Source organism: Procambarus clarkii, chromosome 14 (assembly GCF_040958095.1).
Source record: "Procambarus clarkii isolate CNS0578487 chromosome 14, FALCON_Pclarkii_2.0, whole genome shotgun sequence".
Taxonomy (NCBI): domain Eukaryota; kingdom Metazoa; phylum Arthropoda; class Malacostraca; order Decapoda; family Cambaridae; genus Procambarus; species Procambarus clarkii.
The window spans coordinates 38,981,241-39,007,030 of record NC_091163.1 but is presented as its reverse complement, the minus strand read 5'-3'; the positions used below and the strand labels follow the sequence as shown (position 1 = coordinate 39,007,030).

The 25,790-nt window shown below is 47.9% G+C and overlaps 2 protein-coding genes across 5 annotated transcripts in view; one reads left to right on the top strand and one right to left on the bottom strand.

The window, feature by feature from the left end:
- The window catches only part of LOC123770712 (serum response factor), a 310,097-nt gene that overhangs the window by 191,422 nt on the left and 92,885 nt on the right, over positions 1–25,790 (bottom strand). The gene's annotated exons all lie outside the window — the stretch shown is intronic.
- LOC138364824 (uncharacterized) overlaps positions 1–25,790 on the top strand; it is a 60,932-nt gene that overhangs the window by 22,117 nt on the left and 13,025 nt on the right. Inside the window, exon 3 of the mRNA XM_069324808.1 lies at positions 14,066–16,008. Coding sequence (XP_069180909.1) covers positions 14,066–16,008 — 1,943 coding nt within the window. The remainder of the gene's footprint in view (positions 1–14,065; positions 16,009–25,790) is intronic.

Genomic DNA, 25,790 nt, shown 5'->3' with positions numbered 1-25,790 from the left:
GGAGGGGGGGGGAACATGGGGCAGGTGGAGGGGGGGAACATGGGGCAGGTGGAGGGGGGGAACATGGGGCAGGTGGAGGGGGAGGAACATGGGGCAGGTGGAGGGGGGGGAACATGGGGCAGGTGGAGGGGGGGGAACATGGGGCAGGTGGAGGGGGGGGAACATGGGGCAGGTGGAGGGGGGGGGGAACATGGGGCAGGTGGAGGGGGGGGGGGGAACATGGGGCAGGTGGAGGGGGGGGGGAACATGGGGCAGGTGGAGGGGGAGGAACATGGGGCAGGTGGAGGGGGGGGACATGGGGGAGGGGGAGGAACATGGGGCAGGTGGAGGGGGGGGAACATGGGGCAGGTGGAGGGGGGGGGGCAGGTGGAGGGGGGGGCAGGTGGAGGGGGGGGGCAGGTGGAGGGGGGGGCAGGTGGAGGGGGGGCAGGTGGAGGAGGAGGGGGGGGGGCATGACTCAGAGGAGTTCAGTATGCAGGTCGGGTGGGCGGGCCGGGCTCAGGTCCCACCACCATTTATGGTAGTGCTCATTGATGGTTCTATCTGCGCCAGTCTACGCTACGCTCCCCTGCAGGGCTTCTGGCCTCTTCCCCATAACTCTCTACTCCTTACATTTTTTATCACCCATCATGCAATATTATATATATATATATATATATATATATATATATATATATATATATATATATATATATATATATATATATATATATATATATATATATATATATATATATATATGTCGTACCTAGTAGCCAGAACTCACTTTTCAGCCTACAATGCAAGGCCCGATTTGCCTAATAAGCCAAGTTTTCATGAATTAATATATTTTCTCTAAATTTTTTCTTATGAAATGATAAAGCAACCCATTTCATTATGTAAGAGGTCAATTTTTTTTTATTGGAGTTAAAATTAACGTAGATATATGACCGAACCTAACCAACCCTACCTAACCTAACCTAACCTATCTTTATAGGTTAGGTTAGGTTAGGTAGCCGAAAAAGTTAGGTTAGGTTAGGTTAGGTAGTCGAAAAGCAATTAATTCATGAAAACTTGGCTTATTAGGCAAATTGGGCCTTGCATAGTTGGCTCAGAAGTGAGTTCTGGCTACTAGGTACGACATATATATATATATATATATATATATATATATATATATATATATATATATATATATATATTTATATATATATACACATATATTAGTGTATACTGGCAGAAGGTTTTCTTTTAAACATGTCTCATTGAATATGACCGCATCTCCTCATCTACTACATCACAGAGAGGACATGATCACTATATAAGAGATTATACCAATAACAGCCCCGCTCCTGTGCCATGTAAGCCCACTACGGGCTCGCCATAGCCCGTGCTACTTGCAACTCTTGTTCCCAGTAGGTCAAATCTAAAACATGGACAAAAACAGTCTCTTTAAAGTGACTTCACAACCCATGAGGAGAATAAATAGTGGGGATATGATGACAACATGAGAGATACTGAAGAGAATACAGATGGTAGGCAAGAAGTCTCTTCAAAGTTAAAACAAGAGCAGTTATTGTAAGATGGATAGACACATGAAGGTGTTTAATGTGAGGAGATTATGGCAGCGGCCACAGGAGGTCGGCACCATCACTCTATACACACACACACACACACACACACACACACACACACACACACACACACACACACACACACACACACACACACACACACACACACGAGGCAAGCCCGTACCTTGTCAAGCACAAGACGAAGGTGGAAAAAGTTCATATATATGCCACTAGACTAGTCTCAGAACTAAGAGGCATGAGTTACGAGGAAAGGCTGCGGGAAATGCACCTCGCGACACTGGAAGACAGAAGAGTAAGGGGAGATATGATCACTACCTACAAAATTCCCAGGGGAATTGTCAGAGTAGATAAGTATTAACTGTTTAACACTGGTGGGACGCGAACAAGGGGACACAGGTGGAGACTGAGTACCCACATGAGCCACAGAGACGTTAGAAAGAACTTTTTCAATGTGGGAGTAGTTAACAGGTGGAATGTATTAGGCAGTGATGTGGTGGAGGCTGACTCCATACACAGTTTATAATGTAGATATGATAGAGCCCAATAGGCTCAGGAACCTGTACACCAGTTGATTGACAGTTGAAAGGCGGGACCAAAGAGCCAGAGCTCAACCCCCGCAAACAACTAGGTGAGTACACAGACAGGCTCTGGGAGCCGCCTCCCTCCACAACACTACACCAAACATCTCACAAAGAAGACTAAGTCCGCCTACATTGTCTACAGTGAATCATTTTTGTCTACATTAAAAACAACAACAAAAAAGAGGGGGGGGGGGCTAATATTATTAATTGTTTGTAACTAAAACTTACATTAATTGTACCTAAGACAACACAATGTTACTTATACCGCAAGAATATTATGGACCAGTTTTGGCGGGAAACATTCAAATATAATAATAATAATAATAATAATTCATTGTGTCGGGGGACAGGTAGCCAGTGTGTATTCATACACGTTAGGCATATATCGAGGTCTCCCCCTTCCCTCCCCAGGGTCAAATTAACCCCCCCCCCCAGGATGCAACCCCACAGCAAGCTGACTCACTCCTGGGTACCTGCTTACTACTAGGTGAACAGATGAATCAGATGAAAGAAAATGTGTCCAACCATTTCTGTGCCACCCTGGGATTCAAACCCGGGGTGCAGGCGTGTGTGTGGCGAGCGACCCCGACTCTACTGCCAGTTCCTTATATATGCTAAAGCACAAACTCCCACAATATGCTGTCACCAAACATCACAAATTTTCATTAAAGTTCCATTCCATTTTCATGAAATTTTCACAAAATTTGGTTTTTATAAATTCTAAATAATTATTTCCACATTTTGTTTAAGTTTCCACTTTTTCCTTCAGTGAGCGACTGTCACGTAAACCTTCAGGGTAAACAAAGACTAAAACACAAAGATAATCAGGTGTTTATTGTGCGGTAGTGAAGAAGAGACAACACTACAAACATCTGAACCACACACACCTGCGGGCAAGTCTGTAATCACACATGTTTACATCATATGTACCACCCCCCCCCCCCCTCGAACTCGAAAACCAGTTGATTGACAGATGAGAGGCGGGACCAAAGAGCCAGAGCTCAACCCCCTCAAGCACTAGGTAACACACACACGCACACATACGCGCGCACACGTACGCACGCACGAACGCACGCACATTCACTTCTGTGTGCCTGAGTCTGTGCCAATTTCTGACCATCTCTGCAACTTGTTTAAGTCCTCTTGGAGGATCCTGCAATCCTCATCTGTCATAATTCTTCTCATTAATTTTGCGTCATCCGCGAACATCGACATATAGGACTCTACTCCTGTAAACATGTCATTAACGTATATTATAAATAGAACTGGTCCCAGCACCGATCCTTGAGGTACTCCGCTCGTTACTGTTCGTCAGTCCAACTTCTCGCCCCTTACTGTTACTCTCTGGCTCCTGCCTGTTAGGTAGTTCCTTACCCATATTAAGGCTTCCCCGCTTACTCCCGCCCGCCTGCCTCTCAACTTGGTACAGTAATGTCTTGTGTGGTCCAGAAATATGCAGTCTGCTCATCCTTCCTTGTCCTGCCTTATTCTTCTTACTTTATCATAGAATTCCAGAGGTCTGTTAGGCAGGATTTCCCTTCCCTCAACCCATGTTGGTGTTTAAATATCTAATCGTTTCTAAGTGTGTAAGTAGTCTAAACCTAATTATTTTGTGATATATTTCTTTTGTCTTACTGTTGATATTAAACTCTCTTGGGCTTCCCTACATCTCCATCTGACTATATAAGAACAAAGGTAACTGCAGAAGGCCAAGACTCGTCAACATGTACACACCCACACACACCTGTTAAGACTGGAAATACCCACACACACCTGTCAAGACTGGAAGTACCCACACACACCTGTCAAGACTGGAAGTACCCACCAACACCTGTCAAGACTGGAAGTACCCACCAACACCTGTCAAGACTGGAAGTACCCACCAACACCTGTCAAGACTGGAAGTACCCACCAACACCTATCAAGACTGGAAGTACCCACCAACACCTGTCAAGACTGGAAGTACCCACCAACACCTGTCAAGACTGGAAGTACCCACCAACACCTGTCAAGACTGGAAGTACCCACCAACACCTGTCAAGACTGGAAGTACCCACACACACCTGTCAAGACTGGAAGTACCCACACACACCTGTCAAGACTGGAAGTACCCACCAACACCTGTCAAGACTGGAAGTACCCACCAACACCTGTCAAGACTGGAAGTACCCACCAACACCTGTCAAGACTGGAAGTACCCACACACACCTGTCAAGACTGGAAGTACCCACCAACACCTGTCAAGACTGGAAGTACCCACACACACCTGTCAAGACTGGAAGTACCCACACACACCTGTCAAGACTGGAAGGACCCACACACACCTGTCAAGACTGGAAGTACCCACCAACACCTGTCAAGACTGGAAGTACCCACCAACACCTGTCAAGACTGGAAGTACCCACCAACACCTGTCAAGACTGGAAGTACCCACCAACACCTATCAAGACTGGAAGTACCCACCAACACCTGTCAAGACTGGAAGTACCCACCAACACCTGTCAAGACTGGAAGTACCCACCAACACCTGTCAAGACTGGAAGTACCCACCAACACCTGTCAAGACTGGAAGTACCCACACACACCTGTCAAGACTGGAAGTACCCACACACACCTGTCAAGACTGGAAGTACCCACCAACACCTGTCAAGACTGGAAGTACCCACCAACACCTGTCAAGACTGGAAGTACCCACCAACACCTGTCAAGACTGGAAGTACCCACACACACCTGTCAAGACTGGAAGTACCCACACACACCTGTCAAGACTGGAAGTACCCACACACACCTGTCAAGACTGGAAGTACCCACACACACCTGTCAAGACTGGAAGTACCCACACACACCTGTCAAGACTGGAAGTACCCACACACACCTGTCAAGACTGGAAGTACCCACACACACCTGTCAAGACTGGAAGTACCCACACACACCTGTCAAGACTGGAAGTACCCACACACACCTGTCAAGACTGGAAGTACCCACACACACCTGTCAAGACTGGAAGGACCCACACACACCTGTCAAGACTGGAAGTACCCACACACAGTTGTCAAGACTGGAAGTACCCACACACACCTGTCAAGACTGGAAGTACCCACACACACCTGTCAAGACTGGAAGGACCCACACACACCTGTCAAGACTGGAAGTACCCACACACAGTTGTCAAGACTGGAAGTACCCACACACAACACATCAACATGCACACAAATACACAAAGTGTTGTTACACAAAACATTAACCCATTAGGAGAACTCTTTATCACTTGCCTGTGTGTCGCGCGGTGTAGCTGTCTTACACTCCCCCCCCCCCACCGCCCCAGGATCAGGGGTATACACCCGTCTTCACGGCGTATTAGTGTCCACATCACCGTATACTGACTGGGTATACATGGTAGTCACCGTATGTATCCAACCAAGAGTTAGATGGTAGGGATCATCAAGACCGTAGCCATGGTAACAGAGATGACTGGGAATTATTAGGCTAGCATGAGTAGGTGAGGCTGGGAGGTGGGCGGATGGGCTGGTGGTGTACGTCATCTCAGGAATGGTTAGAGAGGCGACGTCCTTGACCGCCTCGGTCTCTCACTTTGCCACTCCGTACACAATGCAACTGTCTTCACTAACCACAAACGTAGAAAATGTAATTGTTTTGCCTAATCACACATGTAAAACACGTAACTGTTTTACCTAACTATATTACTAAACAAAATAACTATTTTGCCTCGTCAGAAGCGAATAAAATTTACCTGTTTTACGTAGCCGTGAAAATAGGATGAGCAGTAAGCCACTTAACTTGTCGAGGCTTTGAGAACTTGGGTATTATGGGCGCCTTAAGTGTACTAACACGTCCCATATGTACGGTCTGAGGGAGGTGATACTGTTAGCGACGTGTTGTGTGTGAGATGGGGCCAGCCTGTGTCTATGATGTTGGGGGGGGAGAGGAGTGTTGGGGAGGGGTGAGGGCTGGCGGGGGGGGAGGCTGGGGGAGCCGGTTACCACAACGTACCATATAAGTGCACGGCGCTATACAGTTAACCCGTCCCCTTAAATGGACCAGACCAGGCATACATATCCCAGCAACCTGCCCCACTGACGGTGGGTCAGGGTCTACCCCACTGTCGGTGGGTCAGGGTCTACCCCACTGTCGGTGGGTCAGGGTCTACCCCACTGACGGTGGGTCAGGGTCTACCCCACTGTCGGTGGATCAGGGTCTACCCCACTGACGGTGGGTCAGGGTCTACCCCACTGACGGTGGGTCAGGGTCTACCCCACTGACGGTGGGTCAGGGTCTACCCCACTGTCGGTGGGTCAGGGTCTACCCCACTGACGGTGGGTCAGGGTCTACCCCACTGTCGGTGGGTCAGGGTCTACCCCACTGACGGTGGGTCAGGGTCTACCCCACTGTCGGTGGGTCAGGGTCTACCCCACTGTCGGTGGGTCAGGGTCTACCCAACTGTCGGTGGGTCAGGGTCTACCCCACTGACGGTGGGTCAGGGTCTACCCCACTGACGGTGGGTCAGGGTCTACCCCACTGACGGTGGGTCAGGGTCTACCCCACTGACGGTGGGTCAGAGTCCTACCCATCTACCCCAAGCCCGGCCCGAGGCCAGGCATGACTTGTGAGAGTTTGGTCCACCAGGCTGTTGCTTGAAGCGGCCCGCAGGCCCACATACCCACCACAGCCCGGTTGGTCCGGCACTCCTTGGAGGAAACTATCTAGTTTCCTCTTGAAGATGTCCACGGTTGTTCCGGCAATATTTCTTATGCTCGCTGGGAGGACGTTGAACAACCGTGGACCTCTGATGTTTATACAGTGTTCTCTGATTGTGCCTATGGCACCTCTGCTCTTCACTGGACCTTTGATGTTTATACAGTGTTCTCTGATTGTGCCTATGGCACTTCTGCTCTTCACTGGACCTCTGATGTTTATACAGTGTTCTCTGATTGTGCCTATGGCACCTCTGCTCTTCACTGGACCTCTGATGTTTATACAGTGTTCCCTGATTGTGCCTATGGCACTTCTGCTCTTCACTGGACCTCTGATGTTTATACAGTGTTCTCTGATTGTGCCTATGGCACCTCTGCTCTTCACTGGTTCTATTCTGCACTTTCTTCCATATCGTTCACTCCAGTACGTTGTTATTTTACTGTGTAGATTTGGGACCTGGCCCTCCAGTATTTTCCATGTGTATATTATTTGGTATCTCTCTCGTCTCCTTTCTAGTGAGTACATTTGGAGAGCTTTGAGACGATCCCAATAATTTAGGTGCTTTATCGCGTCTATGCGTGCCGTATATGTTCTCTGTATTCCCTCTATTTCAGCAATCTCTCCTGCTCTGAAGGAGGAAGTGAGTACTGAGCAGTACTCAAGACGGGACAACACAAGTGACTTGAAGAGTACAACCATTGTGATGGGATCCCTGGATTTGAAAGTTCTCGTAATCCATCCTATCATTCTCCTGGCTGACGCAATATTTGCTTGGTTATGCTCCCTAAACGTTAGGTCGTCAGACATCATTATTCCCAAATCCTTGACATGCTGTTTTCCTACTATGGGCAGATATGATTGTGTTTTGTACCCTGTATTATGTTTAAGGTTCTCATTTTTACCGTACCTGAGTACCTGGAATTTATCACTGTTAAACATCATGTTATTGTCTGCTGCCCATTCAAAAACTTTTTTTAATATCTGCTTGTAGTTTCTCAATGCCTTCAACAGAGGTAATTTTCATGCTGATTTTTGTGTCATCTGCAAAAGATGATACGAAGCTGTGACTTGTATTTGAGTCTATATCTGATATGAGAATACGGAAAAACAGGGGTTCAAGATCTGTACCCTGAGGTACAGTCCTTGCACCATACAGTACAGACTGAGGTACTGAGCTTTTAACTACGCTTGGATTCGATTTTATATGATTGACTGTTACTCTCTGTGTTCTGTTCGACAGAAAACTGAGTATCCAGTGTCCTACTTTACCAGTTATTCCCATTGACCTCATTTTGTGTGCTATCACTCCATGGTCACATTTATCGAAAGCCTTTGCGAAACCCGTGTATACAACATCTGCATTCTTTTTTCCTTCTAATGCCTCAGTGATTTTGTCGTAGTGGTCAAGTAGCTGTGAGAGGCACGATCTTCCCGCTCTAAATCCATGTTGGCCTGGATTGTGGAGGTCATTGGTCTCCATGAATCTAGTGACCTGACTCCTGATCACACTCTCAAATACTTTTATTATGTGCGACGTTAGTGCAACTGGTCTATAATTCTTTGACAATGCTTTGCTCCCTCCCTTGTGTAGAGGGGCTATGTCTGCTGCTTTAAGCGCATCTGGTATCTCCCCCGTGTCCAAGCTCTTCCTCCACACTATACTGAGTGCCTGTGCTACTGGCACTTTGCATTTCTTTATAAAAATTGAATTCCATGAGTCTGATCCCGGGGCTGAGTACATGAGCATATTGTCAATTTCTCTTTCAAAATCTGTTACGCTCGTGTTGATATCAGTTATATTTACAGGTGTTTGGATATCACGCATAAAGAAGTTGTCCGGATCTTCTACTTTCATGCTGTGTATCGGAGTGCTAAACATGTCCTCATACTGCTTTTTTAGGATTTCACTAATTTATCTTTTATCCTCAGTGAATGAACCTTTACTTATACGAATAGGTCCAATACTGGCAGTGGTTTTTGCTTTTGATTTCGCATATGTGAAGCAATATTTTGGATTTTTCTTTATTTCTTGAATTGCTTTCTACTCTAGTTGCCTTTCGTCAGTCTGATAGGAATGCTTGAGTCTCTGTTCAATTTCTTCAATTTGCCTGTTTAAGTTATTCCTTCTTTGTTTGGAAAGTCGTCGTGTCTGCTTCAGCATTTTCGATATTTTTATCTTCTTTTGTAGTGTCGTCTGCGTTCTCTTTCTACGTTGGACCTCTTTCTGGCTTTCCTCAAAGGAACATGTTTCAGACAGACTTCTTATGCTTCAGAAGTCAGTTTTTCTATTCCTTGTGTCATGGTGGGTCAGGGTCCTACCCACCTACCCCACTGACGGTGGGTCAGGGACCAGTAGGAGTTGCCCACCTATCCTACGTACAGTGGGTCAGGGTCCTACCCACCTACCCCACGTACGGTGGGTCAGGGCCCTACCCATCTACCCCACTGACGGTGAGTCACGGACCAATAGGAGCTGCCCACCTACCCCACTGACGGTGGGTCAGGGTCCTACCCACCTACCCCACTGACGGTGAGTCACGGACCAATAGGAGCTGCCCATCTACCCCACTGACGGTAGGTCAGGGTCCTACCCACTACCCCAAAAGATGACGTATTGGGGCAAGAGAGAGAGAGAGTGACCTGTAGCAGGAAAGAACCACAGCGTTAAAAATCATGATACTTTGGTGAAATTAAAACCACCGCAATACTGACGTTTCGCTTGCCTATGCAAAAATGAGCATCTGCGTCGAAAGGTTAGATGGGTTGTTTAAGCTAGGCTTAAGGCTGGGCGAGTTGTTGAGGCTAGACAAAAGTTGTTCTAATGTGAGGCTTGTCAAGTGGTGTGAGCGGAGTGGGATCGGGGTGAGGGCGTTGGTGGGAAGTGTTTGGGTGTGTCAAGGTGTATGAAAGTGTAGGGCTTCCTGTACACGCCTACACACCACATGCCTGGCCACACACAAGTGTTACCAGGAAAACATCGTTTGTGCTCTACCACCGGACCAGGACCTGCCATGTGTATCTGGCCGCCGCCGCCACGTCCACTACCCTCCACCGCCAGTCTGGACACACCCGTTGATACCTGGTTGATGGGGTTCTGGGAGTTCTTCTACTCCCCAAGCCCGCCCCGAGGCCAGGCTTGACTTGTGAGAGTTTGGTCCACCAGGCTGTTGCTTGGAGCGGCCCGCAGGCCCACATACCCACCACAGCCAGGTTGGTCCGACACTCCTTGGAGGAAACAGTCTAGTTTCCTCTTGAAGATGTCCACGGTTGTTCCGGCAATATTTCTTATGCTTGCTGGGAGGACGTTGAACAACCGCGGACCTCTGATGTTTATACAGTGTTCTCTGATTGTGCCTATGGCACCTCTGCTCTTCACCGGTTCTATTCTGCATTTTCTTCCATATCGTTCACTCCAGTATGTTGTTATTTTACTGTGTAGATTAGGGACCTGTCCCTACAGTATCTTCCATGTGTATATTATTTGATATCTCTCTCGTCTCCTTTCTAGAGAGTACATTTGGAGAGCTTTGAGACGATCCCAATAATTTAGGTGCTTTATCTCGTCTATGCGTGCCGTATATGTTCTCTGTATTCCCTTTATTTCAGCAATCTCTCCTGCTCTGAAGGGGGAAGTGAGTACTGAGCAGTACTCAAGACGGGACAACACAAGTGATTTGAAGAGTACAACCATTGTGATGGGATCCCTGGACTTGAAAGTTCTCGTAATCCCATTAATCCATTCTATAATTTTTCTGGCTGACGCAATATTTGCTTGGTTATGCTCCCTAAACGTTAGATCGTCGGACATCATTATTCCCAAATCCTTTACATGCTGTTTCCTACTATGGGCAGATATGATTGTGTTTTGTACCCTGTATTATGTTTAAGGTTCTCATTTTAACTGTACCTGAGTACCTGGAATTTATCACTGTTAAACATCATGTTATTTTCTCCTGCCCCATTACTACCCATAAACATTAAAACACATGAATGTTGTACGTTTCTAGTTAGATAAAAGCGTTGCATTAGTAACGTAGTGAGTGAGAGCAAGGGGTGAATGTGGAGCAGACTGGGACAAAGTCAACTGCAAGATTATCTATCATGTTCAACAGATCAATTCTGCAGCGAGTGATTGTTGCTGTTCAATTATCAACAATCTTCTTAAATTAATTCAGCATGTCTTGAATAATGAGATAAAAGCAGGAAATTAGCCTCAGATGTTTTAGAGTATAAGTGAGGCAGTTTGAGATAACAAGAGCAATAGGCACGTTAGACTGTGATATTACTGCGCCACGAATGTTTACATGTTCACTGACGAAACATCTACATCTTTGCTCCATCATGGCGGCTTCTTATTTATTAGAGTCTAAGAGCTGGCAAATGCTGTGAAGTCCTCCACAACCCAATGTTGTTATTAACAACCTCGTAGTACTTCCCCAGCTTGTAAACTGTTTACTATGGTTCACAACCCCTGATTATAGATGACCTGGTAGTGCTCCCCAGCTTGTTAACTGTTTACTATGGTTTACAACCCCAGGTTATAGATGACCTGGTAGTGCTCCCCAGCTTGTAAACTGTTTACTATGGTTCACAACCCCTGATTATAGATGACCTGGTAGTGCTCCCCAGCTTGTTAACTGTTTACTATGGTTTACAACCCCAGGTTATAGATGACCTGGTAGTGCTCCCCAGCTTGTAAACTGTTTACTATGGTTCACAACCCCTGGTTATAGATGACCTGGTAGTGCTCCCCAGCTTGTAAACTGTTTACTATGAATACAGAATAACACCATAACTGAGGGAAGATGTACAGGTTCCTGAGCCTACTGGGCTCTATCATATCTACATTATAAACTGTGTATGGAGTCAGCCTCCACCACATCACTGCCTAATGCATTCCACCTGTTAACTACTCCCACACTGAGACAGTTCCTTCTAACGTCTCTGTGGCTCATGTAGGCACTCAGTCTCCACCTGTGTCCCCCCCCCCCCTTGTCTCCCGAGAATCTTGCATATGGTAATCATGTCTCCCCCGGCCTCATCTGTCTCCTACGTACGTTAAACAGCTGTGCTTACCCTTGTGCTCAGTATTTACCTTCGAATGACTCGTGGGTAGTGAGGTCTAGTTCTTGATGCTTGGCTTATGAGCCTTGTTCTACCTCTTGTGTTCTAGTGTTATTATTCTCACGTTCCGGCAGCCCATCCTCCTGTTCTGGTAGTACTTATAGTCGCCATTACCACCGTAGTACATATACCCACTTACTTATAGTCGCCATTACCACCGTAGTACATATACCCACTTACTTATAGTCGCCATTACCACCATAGTACATATACCCACTTACTTATAGTCGCCATTACCACCGTAGTACATATACCCACTTACTTATAGTCGCCATTACCACCGTAGTACATATACCCACTTACTTATAGTCGCCATTACCACCGTAGTACATATACCCACTTACTTATAGTCGCCATTACCACCATAGTACATATACCCACTTACTTATAGTCGCCATTACCACCGTAGTACATATACCCACTTACTTATAGTCGCCATTACCACCGTAGTACATATACCCACTTACAACACAAAGTAACTATATGTACTATTCAATTTGGACAAACCGGAAATGATTTAATATTTATGTTGCAAAGACATGCTAAACCATCCTAACCTTCCTAGGCCTAATACACGCTATGTGAGGCCTAATATAGTGCATGTGTGTGCTATACTAGGCCTAATACACGCTATGTGAGGCCTAATATAGTGCATGTGTGTGCTATACTAGGCCTAATACACGCTATGTGAGGCCTAATATAGTGCATGTGTGTGCTATACTAGGCCTAATACACGCTATGTGAGGCCTAATATAGTGCATGTGTGTGCTATACTAGGCCTAATATAGAGCATGTGTGTGCTATACTAGGCCTAATACAGTGCATGTGTGTGCTATACTAGGCCTAATACACGCTATGTGAGGCCTAATATAGTGCATGTGTGTGCTAGACTAGGCCTAATACAGTGCATGTATGTGCTATACTAGGCCTAATGCACGCCGAGGCCTAATATAGTGCATGTGTGTGCTAGACTAGGCCTAATATAGTGCATGTGTGTGCTAGACTAGGCCTAATATAGTGCATGTGTGTGCTAGACTAGGCCTAATATAGTGCATGTGTGTGCTAGACTAGGCCTAATATAGTGCATGTGTGTGCTAGACTAGGCCTAATATAGTGCATGTGTGTGCTAGACTAGGCCTAATATAGTGCATGTGTGTGCTAGACTAGGCCTAATATAGTGCATGTGTGTGCTAGACTAGGCCTAATATAGTGCATGTGTGTGCTACACTAAGCCTAACAATATTGAATTTTGTTTTTAGCTTCATTTCTTCGGACTATAAAGTGAATAGTACAAAATTCTACTATCTAATTGTTTAGTAAATCTTTGTACCGTGGTGTGTACACACACGCGTACCGTGGTGTACATACACGCGTACAGTGGTGTGTACACACACGCGTACCGTGGTGTGTACACACACGCGTACCGTGGTGTACACACACGCGTACCGTGGTGTGTACACACACGCGTACCGTGGTGTACACACACGCGTACCGTGGTGTACATACACGCGTACCGTGGTGTACACACGTACCGTGGTGTACACACGTACCGTGGTGTACACACGTACCGTGGTGTACCTGCCCCTGAAGAGGGTCCGTGCCCCCTGAAGAGGGTCCGTGCTCCCTGAAGAGGGTACGTACCCCCTGAAGAGGGTACGTACCCCCTGAAGAGGGTACGTGCCCCCTGAAGAGGGTCCGTGCCCCCTGAAGAGGGTCCGTGCCCCCTGAAGAGGGTACGTGCCCCCTGAAGAGGGTCCGTGCCCCCTGAAGAGGGTCCGTGCCCCCTGAAGAGGGTACGTGCCCCCTGAAGAGGGTACGTGCCCCCTGAAGAGGGTACGTGCCCCCTGAAGAGGGTACATTCCCCCTGAAGAGGGTACGTGCCCCCTGAAGGGGGTCCGTGCCCCCTGAAGAGGGTACGTGCCCATTGTACTCTTGGCGAGTGCTTGAGCAACAAGTTGTCTCTGTGGAGGCCCTCAGCACCAAGACACTTGTTGTCCCGTCTTACAAGTGCTTGGCCAACACCTCCTCCACGCTCACCAACCTTAAACTAACTTCACATTTTCTGTCTTACAGGTCTGGAGGAGCGGCCCCTGCCTCTGTGTCCTGCCCCTGAGTACTGCCCCTGTGTACTGCCCCCTGCCCCTGTGTCCTGCTGCACCCACTGTGTGTACTGCCCCTGAGTACTGCCCCCTGCCCCTGTGTACTGCCCCTGTGTTCTGCCCCTGTGTCCTGCTGCACCCACTGTGTGTACTGCCCCTGAGTACTGCCCCTGTGTCCTGCTGCACCCACTGTGTGTACTGCCCCTGTGTACTGCCCCTGTGTACCTTGCTGGGAGATGGAATCGAACCAAAGTATGTTTGTGGGACTAGACCCGCCCACGGGAACAGACCCCGCCCACGGGAACAGACCCCGCCCGCGGGAACAGACCCCGCCCACAAGAACACACCCCGCCCGCGGGAACAGACCCCGCCCACGGGAACAGACCACGCCCACAAGAACAGACCCCGCCCGCGGGAACAGACCCCGCCCACGGGAACAGACCACGCCCACGGGAACAGACCACGCCCACGGGAACAGACCCCGCCCGCGGGAACAGACCCCGCCCGCGGGAACAGACCCCGCCCGCGGGAACAGACCCCGCCCGCGGGAACAGACCCCGCCCACAAGAACAGACCCCGCCCACAAGAACAGACCCCGCCCGCGGGAACAGACCACGCCCGCGGGAACAGACCCCGCCCACGGGAACAGACCACGCCCACGGGAACAGACCACGCCCACGGGAACAGACCACGCCCACGGGAACAGACCCCGCCCACGGGAACAGACCACGCCCACGGGAACAGACCCCGCCCACGGGAACAGACCCCGCCCACGGGAACAGACCACGCCCACGGGAACAGACCCCGCCCACGGGAACAGACCCCGCCCACGGGAACAGACCCCGCCCACGGGAACAGACCCCGCCCACGGGAACAGACCCCGCCCACGGGAACAGACCCCGCCCACGGGAACAGACCCCGCCCACGGGAACAGACCCCGCCCACGGGAACACACCCCGCCCACGGGAACAGACCACGCCCACGGGAACAGACCACGCCCACGGGAACAGACCCCGCCCACGGGAACAGACCACGCCCACGGGAACAGACCACGCCCACGGGAACACACCCCGCCCACGGGAACAGACCCCGCCCACGGGAACAGACCACGCCCACGGGAACAGACCACGCCCACGGGAACACACCCCGCCCACGGGAACACACCCCGCCCACGGGAACAGACCACGCCCACGGGAACAGACCCCGCCCACGGGAACAGACCACGCCCACGGGAACAGACCACGCCCACGGGAACACACCACGCCCACGGGAACACACCACGCCCACGGGAACACACCACGCCCACGGGAACACACCACGCCCACGGGAACACACCACGCCCACGGGAACACACCACGCCCACGGGAACAGACCACGCCCACGGGAACAGACCACGCCCACGGGAACAGACCACGCCCACGGGAACACACCACGCCCACGGGAACACACCACGCCCACGGGAACACACCACGCCCACGGGAACACACCACGCCCCCGGGAACAGACCACGCCCCCAGGAACAGACCACGCCCCCAGGAACAGACCACGCCCCCAGGAACAGACCACGCCCCCAGGAACACACCCCGCCCACGGGAACAGACCACGCCCCCAGGAACAGACCACGCCCCCAGGAACAGACCACGCCCCCAGGAACAGACCACGCCCCCAGGAACAGACCACGCCCCCAGGAACAGACCACGCCCCCAGGAACAGACCACGCCCCCAGGAACAGACCACGCCCCCAGGAACAGACCACGCCCCCAGGAACAGACCACGCCCCCAGGAACAGACCACGCCCCCAGGAACAGACCACGCCCCCAGGAACAGACCACGCCCCCAGGAACAGACCACGCCCCCAGGAACAAATGTCGTCATGCCTCGCTGCACTTTACATCGCGAGATTTTGGGTTACAAAAAGTGAGAAGTACAAAAGGCGTAGATGAGTAGGAGTGGTCCTCAAGCACACGTGATTAGCCCTTACGGCACCAGTGGACTCGGGGCGTGTGTGAGTGTGTTCTCGAGTGCGTGTGTGAGTGTGTTGGCTGTGTCTAGCGAGTTTAAGTAAGCATTTAGCGGGAAAATCCTTCAGTCACTTCAACTACGGTCTTTCCCTCGGTCAGGTCACGTGTTCCACTCTCAAACACAAACTGGCCAAACCTTCAATATTGTCGTGATTTAATTTATACACAACAACGCAATTTTGACGGAGTACGTTTAAGATGAGGTAGATTAAGCGACGTTGCTTTCTGTTATTGACTCACAGAAAGCGTCATAACGACGTAGTTATTTACATAAATAAAGCACCTGATTTTTAACGCTATGGTCGACAGCGTCAAAAGGCAAAGTATCCCCGTGGATACTAAAGGAGGCAACGCAGGCCCTCAGCGTGCCTCTGGCTAGGATCTTTAATGGGTCACTTATAACGGGAGAATTGCCCAGTTGCTGGAAGAAGGCAAATGTGGTACCAATCTTCAAGAAAGATGATAGGGAGGAGGCACTTAACTACAGACCTGTATCACTGACAAGCATCCCCCTGTAAAGTACTTGAGAGAACAATCAGGTTAAGACTGGTTGCACACCTGGAGAACATTAGGGATGTAAACAAACACCAACATGGGTTGAGGGAAGGGAAATCCTGCCTAACAGACCTCTGGAATTCCATGATAAAGTAAGAAGAATAAGGCAGGACAAGGAAGGATGAGCAGACTGCATATTTCTGGACCACACAAGACATTACTGTACCAAGTTGAGAGGCAGGCGGGCGGGAGTAAGCGGGAAAGCCTTAATATGGGTAAGGAACTACCTAACAAGAAGGAGCCAGAGAGTAACAGTCAGGGGCGAGAAGTTGGGACTGACGAACAGTAACGAGCGGAGTACCTCAAGGATCGGTGCTGGGACCAGTTCTATTTATAATATACGTTAATGACATGTTTACAGGAGTAGAGTCCTATATGTCGAGGAAATAATGAGGCGAAGGAAAGGTAACTAGCAGGGTAAAGCGCCAAGCCATTACGACTAAATAGCACTAAGGGTCAGGATAAGGATTTGGGATGTGACGGCGGGAGGAATGGTGTCTAACCACTTGGACGGTCGAGGGGATTGAACGCCGACCTGCATGAAGCGAGACCGTCGCTCAACCAGTACCGTCCACCACAAGTGGTTGGGCTGAGTTGTGACAGAAGAGGATTGTAAGATACTCCAAGATTACTTGAACAAGTTGTAACATTAGAGAGAGAGAGAAAGAGAGGTGTGTGAGAGAGAGAGAGAGAGAGAGAGAGAGAGAGAGAGAGAGAGAGAGAGAGAGAGAGAGAGAGAGAGAGAGAGAGAGAGAGAGAGAGAGAGAGAGAGACCGAGAGGTGAGAGAGCACCAGGACCCACACCACACCCCCGGGACAGTATTCATGAGGCGGTCAGCTTGGTGAGGGAGAGCGTGTTACACCTCACACCCCCCCTCTCTAAGTGGGGTGAGGGAGGGGGGGGGGCAGGTGAGACCTGTGGCGCCTCTCCTCTGTGTTGACCACATGAGTTATGGAACTCCCCCCCCCCTCCCCACCTCCTCTTACCTCACTACTCCCTCCTCTTACCTCACTACTCCCTCCTCTTACTCTACTACTCTTAGGGGGCCTGACGGCTAAGTGGACAGCGCTCGGTATTCGTAGTCCTAAGGATCCAGGTTCGATCCCCGGTGGAGGCGGAAACAGATGGGCAGTTTCCTTCACCCTGATGCCCCTGTTACCTAACAGTAAATAGGTACCTGGGAGTTAGACAGCTGCTACGGGCTGCTTCCTGGGGTGTGTGTAGATATGATAGAAGATATCTAGAGTCAATACATTAGAAAGGTTAGAGAGGCGGGGTCCAGGAGCTAAGAGGTGGATACTGCAGACAATGTGAGGTACTTGTGCCAGCGTGCACGAGCGCCGCTGTATGGACAATCATTCATATTTGCAAACACACAAGGTGTAAAGTCACAAACACACAAGGTCTAAAGTCACAAACAAACAAGGTGTAAAGTCACAAACACACAAGGTGTAAAGTCACAAACACACAAGGTGTAAAGTCACAAACATACAAGGTCTAAAGTCACAAACACACAAGGTGTAAAGTCACAAACACACAAGGTCTAAAGTCACAAACACACAAGGTGTAAAGTCACAAACACACAAGGTCTAAAGTCACAAACACACAAGGTCTAAAGTCACAAACACACAAGGTGTAAAGTCACAAACACACAAGGTGTAAAGTCACAAACACACAAGGTCTAAAGTCACAAACACGATATACAGTTAAATTCATAAATGGTCTACTATTAGAGTCAAACTCAATATTTGGGACGTTCACAGAAACTAATACGTAAGATTACATGGAAAGTGAAATCTGGATTCCTAGTTATAATTTATATAGATGTGATAGAGAAAATAGGTCAAATGGAGGAGTAGGTCTGTATATTAAAGAGGACCTGGTATGCACAGAGCTAATAAACTCAACTAATGAGGTGGTAGAGGTACTTGGAATTAAGGTAGGAAAAATAAACCTAATTAGTATTCTAATATATAAACCGCCAGATACAACAGTTGAGGAATTCACAGAGCAGATGAACAAAATAGAGAACATCCTTGATAATCTAGCGAACCCAGCTCCAGATATTATCTTCCTTGGAGATTTCAATTTACCGAGTCTAAGATGGAGAATGGCAAACACAAATATCATAGCAGGGAATGACCCGGGAAGTAACCAACCACAGGTCAGAGAACTTTTGAGATTCTGTGACAAATTCTCGCTCAATCAACAGATTACAGAACCAACTAGGAACGAAAACACACTAGACTTGTTATTCACAAACAATGATGAACTAATCAGAGACATCACAATCTCAGATACTTCATACTCAGACCATAAGCTCATTGAAGTGCGACCTAGCATAAATAACGGTAGTAGGTCTAAGAGACCCAACAAGCGAGAAGGAATATTCAATCAATTCAATTTCAACAATAAGAGGATTGACTGGGAAAAAATAAATGTAGACCTTGCAACCATTCAATGGGAGACGGTCTTAAGCGACAAAACTCCCACACAGGGAATAGCTCAACTGACAGCTGAAGCTTACAAGGTCTGCTTGAAGCACGTGCCTGTGAGGAGGGGCAGAAAGAGGACCACTCTAGAAAGAGAACGCAGACGACTGTACAGGAGAAGGAAAAAAATAACAAATGCTTCGGCAGACACAACTATCACAAGTAAGGAAAATAAGCCTAAACAGGGAGATCGAAGAAATAGAACAAACGTTGAAGCGATCATATGAGTCTGAGGAAATGGAATTGGAACAGAAAGCTATACAAGAGATAAGGAAAAATCCGAAATATTTTTTCACATACGCAAAATCAAAATCCAAAACCTCGACCAGTATTGGACCGTTAATTACAAGTGAAGGTACGTACACAGAGGACAACAAAGAGATTAGTGAAATTCTAAGAAACCAGTATGAGGCTATGTTTAGCACACCAATAAACAACATGAAAGTTGATGACCCAGACAGCTTCTTTATGAATGACATTCAAGCTGGAGATAATATAACGGATATTAACACGAACTCGGAAGACTTTGAAAGAGAAATTGACAATATGCCTATGCACTCAGCTCCTGAGCCTGACTCATGGAATTCAATATTCATAAAGAAATGTAAAGTACCAGTAGCGAGAGCACTCAGCGTAATATGGAGAAAGAGCCTGGATACAGGGGTGATACCAGCAGCACTTAAATCTGCACATATAGCTCCGTTGCACAAGGGGGGGAGTAAAGCCTTGGCAAAAAATTATAGGCCAGTTGCACTAACATCACACATAATAAAAGTGTTTGAAAGAGTGATTAGGAATCAAATTTCTAGTTTTATGTTAAACAATGAATTGCACAATCCAGGACAACATGGATTTAGAGCGGGAAGATCCTGTCTGTCACAGTTACTCAACCACTATGACAAAATCACAGAAGCTCTAGAAGAAAAGCAAAATGCAGATGTTGTATACACAGACTTTGCAAAGGCATTCGACAAATGTGACCATGGAGTGATAGCTCACAAAATGAGGTCAATGGGAATAACTGGAAAAGTAGGACGCTGGATACTCAATTTCCTGTCGAACAGAACACAAAGAGTAACAGTCAATCAAATCAAACCGAGTCCAAGCGCAGTTAAAAGCTCAGTACCTCAAGGTACAGTCCTTGCACCACTGCTGTTCCTTACTTTCATATCAGATATATATAAAAATACAAGTCACAGCTTCGTGTCGTCCTTTGCAGATGACACAAAAATCAGCATGAAAATTTCCTCTGCTGACGACATTGAAAAATTACAAGCAGATGTCAACAAAGTTTTCGATTGGGCAGCAGAAAATAACATGATGTTTAACAGTGATAAATTCCAGGTACTCAGGTACGGCAAAAATGAGGATCTTAAACATAATACAGGGTACAAAACACAATCGAATCTGCCCATAGTAGGAAACAGCATGTCAAGGATTTGGGAATAATAATGTCTGACGACCTAACGTTTAGGGAGCATAACCAAGCAAATATTGCGTCAGCCAGGAGAATGATAGGATGGATTACGAGAACTTTCAAATCCAGGGATCCCATCACAATGGTTGTACTCTTCAAGTCACTTGTGTTGTCCCGTCTTGAGTACTGCTCAGTACTCACTTCCCCCTTCAGAGCAGGAGAGATTGCTGAAATAGAGGGAATACAGAGAACATATACGGCACGCATAGACGCGATAGAGCACCTAAATTATTGGGATCGTCTCAAAGCTCTCCAAATGTACTCACTAGAAAGGTGACGAGAGAGATACCAAATAATATACACATGGAAAATACTGGAGGGCCAGGTCCCTAATCTACACAGGAAAATAACAACACACTGAGTGAACGATATGGAAGGAAATGCAGAATAGAACCAGTGAAGAGCAGAGGTGCCATTGGCACAATCAGAGAACCCTTTATAAACATCAGAGGTCCGCGGTTGTTCAACATCCTCCCAGCGACTGTAAGAAATATTGCCGGAACAACCGTGGACATCTTCAAGAGAAAACTAGTATGTTTCCTCCAAGGAGTGCCGGACCAACCGGGCTGTGGTGGGTATGTGGGCCTGCGGGCCGCTCCAAGCAACAGCCTGGTGGACCAAACTCTCACAAGTCAAGCCTGGCCTCGGGCCGGGCTTGGGGAGTAGAAGAACTCCCAGAACCCCATCAAGCAGGTATCAACCAGGTGGAGGTGTACTTGTTGGGTCCGGGTGTGGGGAGAGGTGGGTGTGTACTCGCCTACTAACACTTGCACGGTCCAGCACCAGCTCTTGGGCCCCGCCTTTCTCCCATCACTAGTTCAATGCACCAACTCTCTATCATTAGTTTTTGTTATATTTACGTATAAAGTTGTGTTGGGAGATGGCTTCCAGAACTTACTCTTCCAAACCCTTCAACATATTCACGACTCTTACACTGAGAAGTCCTTTCACCCACTACTTCCTCATCTGTGACTCATCTCTGTTTCCAGTTATATCCTTCCACCTTGTTCAACTGTTCCTCAATTTGAACAACATTGCTTCTTAGTCCCTTGAACGTCGTCATGTTTGCTTTATTCCTCCACTCCTCTATGGTAGCCAGGTTCAGTTCCCTCAGTCTTCGTAGCTCAGTCCCCTCAGCTCAGGAACCAGCCAATTTGCACATTTTTGGATGTTGTGTTTTTTTGTGTATCTTTAGGATGAGGTTCCATGCCGGGGCAGCATACTGTATAACGTCTGATCAAGGCTGTATACAGCACCAGTGTGAGGTGGCGACCCTCTCATAGGACCAGTGTGAGGTGCTGGCCCTCCTCATAGGACCAGTGTGAGGTGGCGACCCTCCTCATAGGACCAGTGTGAGGTGCTGGCCCTCCTCATAGGACCAGTGTGAGGTGCTGGCCCTCCTCATAGGACCAGTGTGAGGTGGCGACCCTCCTCATAGGACCAGTGTGAGGTGCTGGCCCTCCTCATAGGACCAGTGTGAGGTGCTGGCCCTCCTCATAGGACCAGTGTGAGGTGCTGGCCCTCCTCATAGGACCAGTGTGAGGTGCTGGCCCTCCTCATAGGACCAGTGTGAGGTGCTGGCCCTCCTCATAGGACCAGTGTGAGGTGCTGGCCCTCCTCATAGGACCAGTGTGAGGTGCTGGCCCTCCTCATAGGACCAGTGTGAGGTGCTGGCCCTCCTCATAGGACCAGTGTGAGGTGGCGACCCTCCTCATAGGACCAGTGTGAGGTGCTGGCCCTCCTCATAGGACCAGTGTGAGGTGCTGGCCCTCCTCATAGGACCAGTGTGAGGTGCTGGCCCTCCTCATAGGACCAGTGTGAGGTGCTGGCCCTCCTCATAGGACCAGTGTGAGGTGCTGGCCCTCCTCATAGGACCAGTGTGAGGTGCTGGCCCTCTCATAGGACCAGTGTGAGGTGGCGACCCACTCATAGGACCAGTGTGAGGTGCTGGCCCTCCTCATAGGACCAGTGTGAGGTGCTGGCCCTCCTCATAGGACCAGTGTGAGGTGCTGGCCCTCCTCATAGGACCAGTGTGAGGTGCTGGCCCTCCTCATAGGACCAGTGTGAGGTGGCGACCCTCCTCATAGGACCAGTGTGAGGTGCTGGCCCTCTCACAGGACCAGTGTGAGGTGGCGACCCACTCATAGGACCAGTGTGAGGTGCTGGCCCTCCTCATAGGACCAGTGTGAGGTGCTGGCCCTCCTCATAGGACCAGTGTGAGGTGCTGGCCCTCTCATAGGACCAGTGTGAGGTGCTGGCCCTCCTCATAGGACCAGTGAGAGGTGCTGGCCCTCTCATAGGACCAGTGTGAGGTGCTGGCCCTCCTCATAGGACCAGTGTGAGGTGCTGGCCCTCTCATAGGACCAGTGTGAGGTGCTGGCCCTCCTCATAGGACCAGTGTGAGGTGCTGGCCCTCCTCATAGGACCAGTGTGAGGTGCTGGCCCTCCTCATAGGACCAGTGTGAGGTGCTGGCCCTCCTCATAGGACCAGTGTGAGGTGCTGGCCCTCCTCATAGGACCAGTGTGAGGTGGCGACCCACTCATAGGACCAGTGTGAGGTGCTGGCCCTCCTCATAGGACCAGTGTGAGGTGCTGGCCGCCCTCATAGGACCAGTGTGAGGTGCTGGCCCTCCTCATAGGACCAGTGTGAGGTGGCGACCCTCTCATAGGACCAGTGTGAGGTGCTGGCCCTCTCATAGGACTAGTATGAGGTGGCGACCCTCTCATAGGACCAGTGTGAGGTGCTGGCCCTCCTCATAGGACTAGTATGAGGTGGCGACCCTCTCATAGGACCAGTGTGAGGTGGCGACCCTCTCATAGGACCAGTGTGAGGTGGCGACCCACTCATAGGACCAGTGTGAGGTGCTGGCCCTCCTCATAGGACTAGTATGAGGTGGCGACCCTCTCATAGGACCAGTGTGAGGTGGCGACCCACTCATAGGACCAGTGTGAGGTGCTGGCCCTCCTCATAGGACTAGTATGAGGTGGCGACCCTCTCATAGGACCAGTGTGAGGTGGCGACCCACTCATAGGACCAGTGTGAGGTGCTGGCTCTCTGAGATGAGGCGTACACAGGAAAGGGAAGAAAACTATCAGGAAAAGGGGTCAGACGCGGGAAGGAATGGTGCGCCAACCACTTGGACGGTCGGGGATTGAACACCGACCTGCATGATGCTCTACCGTCCGCACCTAGTGGTTGGCCGACGTTTACAGGAGTGTAAAAACGGGTTCAATAGTGTACACAGGATTATAAACAGAGACAAAGCAGTAAATCACTGTTCATCAATGTACACTAAGCTGTAAATCACTGTTTAATGTACACTAAGCTGTAAATCACTGCTCATCAATGTACACTAAGCTGTAAATCACTGCTCATCAATGTACACTAAGCTGTAAATCACTGCTCATCAATGTACACTAAGCTGTAAATCACTGCTCATCAATGTACACTAAGCTGTAAATCACTGCTCATCAATGTACACTGAGCTGTAAATCACTGTTCATCAATGTACACTAAGCTGTAAATCACTGTTCAATGTACATTAAGCTGTAAATCACTATGGTCATCAATGTAAATCACTAAGTTCATCATTGTACACTGATGTAAATCACTATGTTCATCAATGTATATTATGTTCATCAATTGAAGAATACTTTACATGTACACTATGTTCGTCAATGTACACTATGTTCATCAATTGATGAACACAGTGTACTTGTACACTGTTCATCAACGTACACTGTATTCATCAATGTACACTATCAATATACACTATGTTCAACCATGTACACTACGTTCATATATCATCAATGTACACTGTGTTCATCAATGTAAACCGTGTTCATCAATGTACAATGTACACTGTTCAGTACTGTTCACTATATTCATCAATGTACACTATGTTCATCAAAGTAAACTATGTTCATCAATGTACACTTCATCAATGTATACAATGTTCATCAATGTACACTATGTTCATTAATATACACTGTTCAATGTATACCATGTTCATCAGTGTACATTGTTCAATGTACATGTTCATCAATGTACAGCGTTCATCAATGTACACTGTTCATCAATGTACAATATGTTCATCACTATACACTATGTTCAATGTACACTAAGCTGTAAATCACCTTGTTCATCAATGTACACTAAGCTGTAAATCACTACGTTCATCAATGTAAATCACTAAGTTCATCATTGTACACTGATGTAAATCACAATGTTCATCAATATACACTGTTCATCAATGTACATTGTTCATCAATGAACACTATGTTCATCACTGCACAATATATTCATCAATGTGCACTGCTCATCAATGTACACTATGTTCATCAATTGATGAACACTACATGTACACTGTGTTCATCAATGTACACTGTTCGTCAATGTACACTATGTTCATCAATTGATGAACAGTGTACATTGACGAACATGAACAGTGTGCATGTAGACTGTGTTCATCAGTGTACACTATCAATATGCTCTATGTTCATCAATGTACACCGTGTTCAATGTACAATATGTTCATCAATGTACAATATGTTCATCAATGTAAACTATGTTCAATGTACACTGTATTCATCAATGTATATTATGTTCAATGTACAATATGTTCATCAATGTACACTGTTCATCAATGTACAGTGTTCAGCAATGTACACTGTTCATCAATGTACACTGTTCAGCACTGTTCACTATGTTCATTAAAGTAAACTATGTTCAATATACACTAAGCTGTAAATCACCATGTTCATCAATGTACACTATGATGTAAATCACTATGTTCATCAATGTACACTATGTTCATCAATGTTCACTATGTTCATCAATGTACACTATGTTCATCAATGTTCACTATGTTCATCAATGTACACTATGTTCATCAATGTTCACTATGTTCATCAATGCACATTGTTCAATGTATACCATGTTCATCAGTGTACACTATGTTCATCAATGTACAATATGTTCATCAATGTACAATATGTTCATCAATGTACACTATGTTCATCAATGTACACTATGTTCATCAATGTACAATAAGTTCATCAATGTACCTGTTCATCAATGTTCAGCGTTCATCAATGTACACTATGTTCAATGTTCACGAAGCTGTAAATCACTAGGATCACTCCTGCTGTAA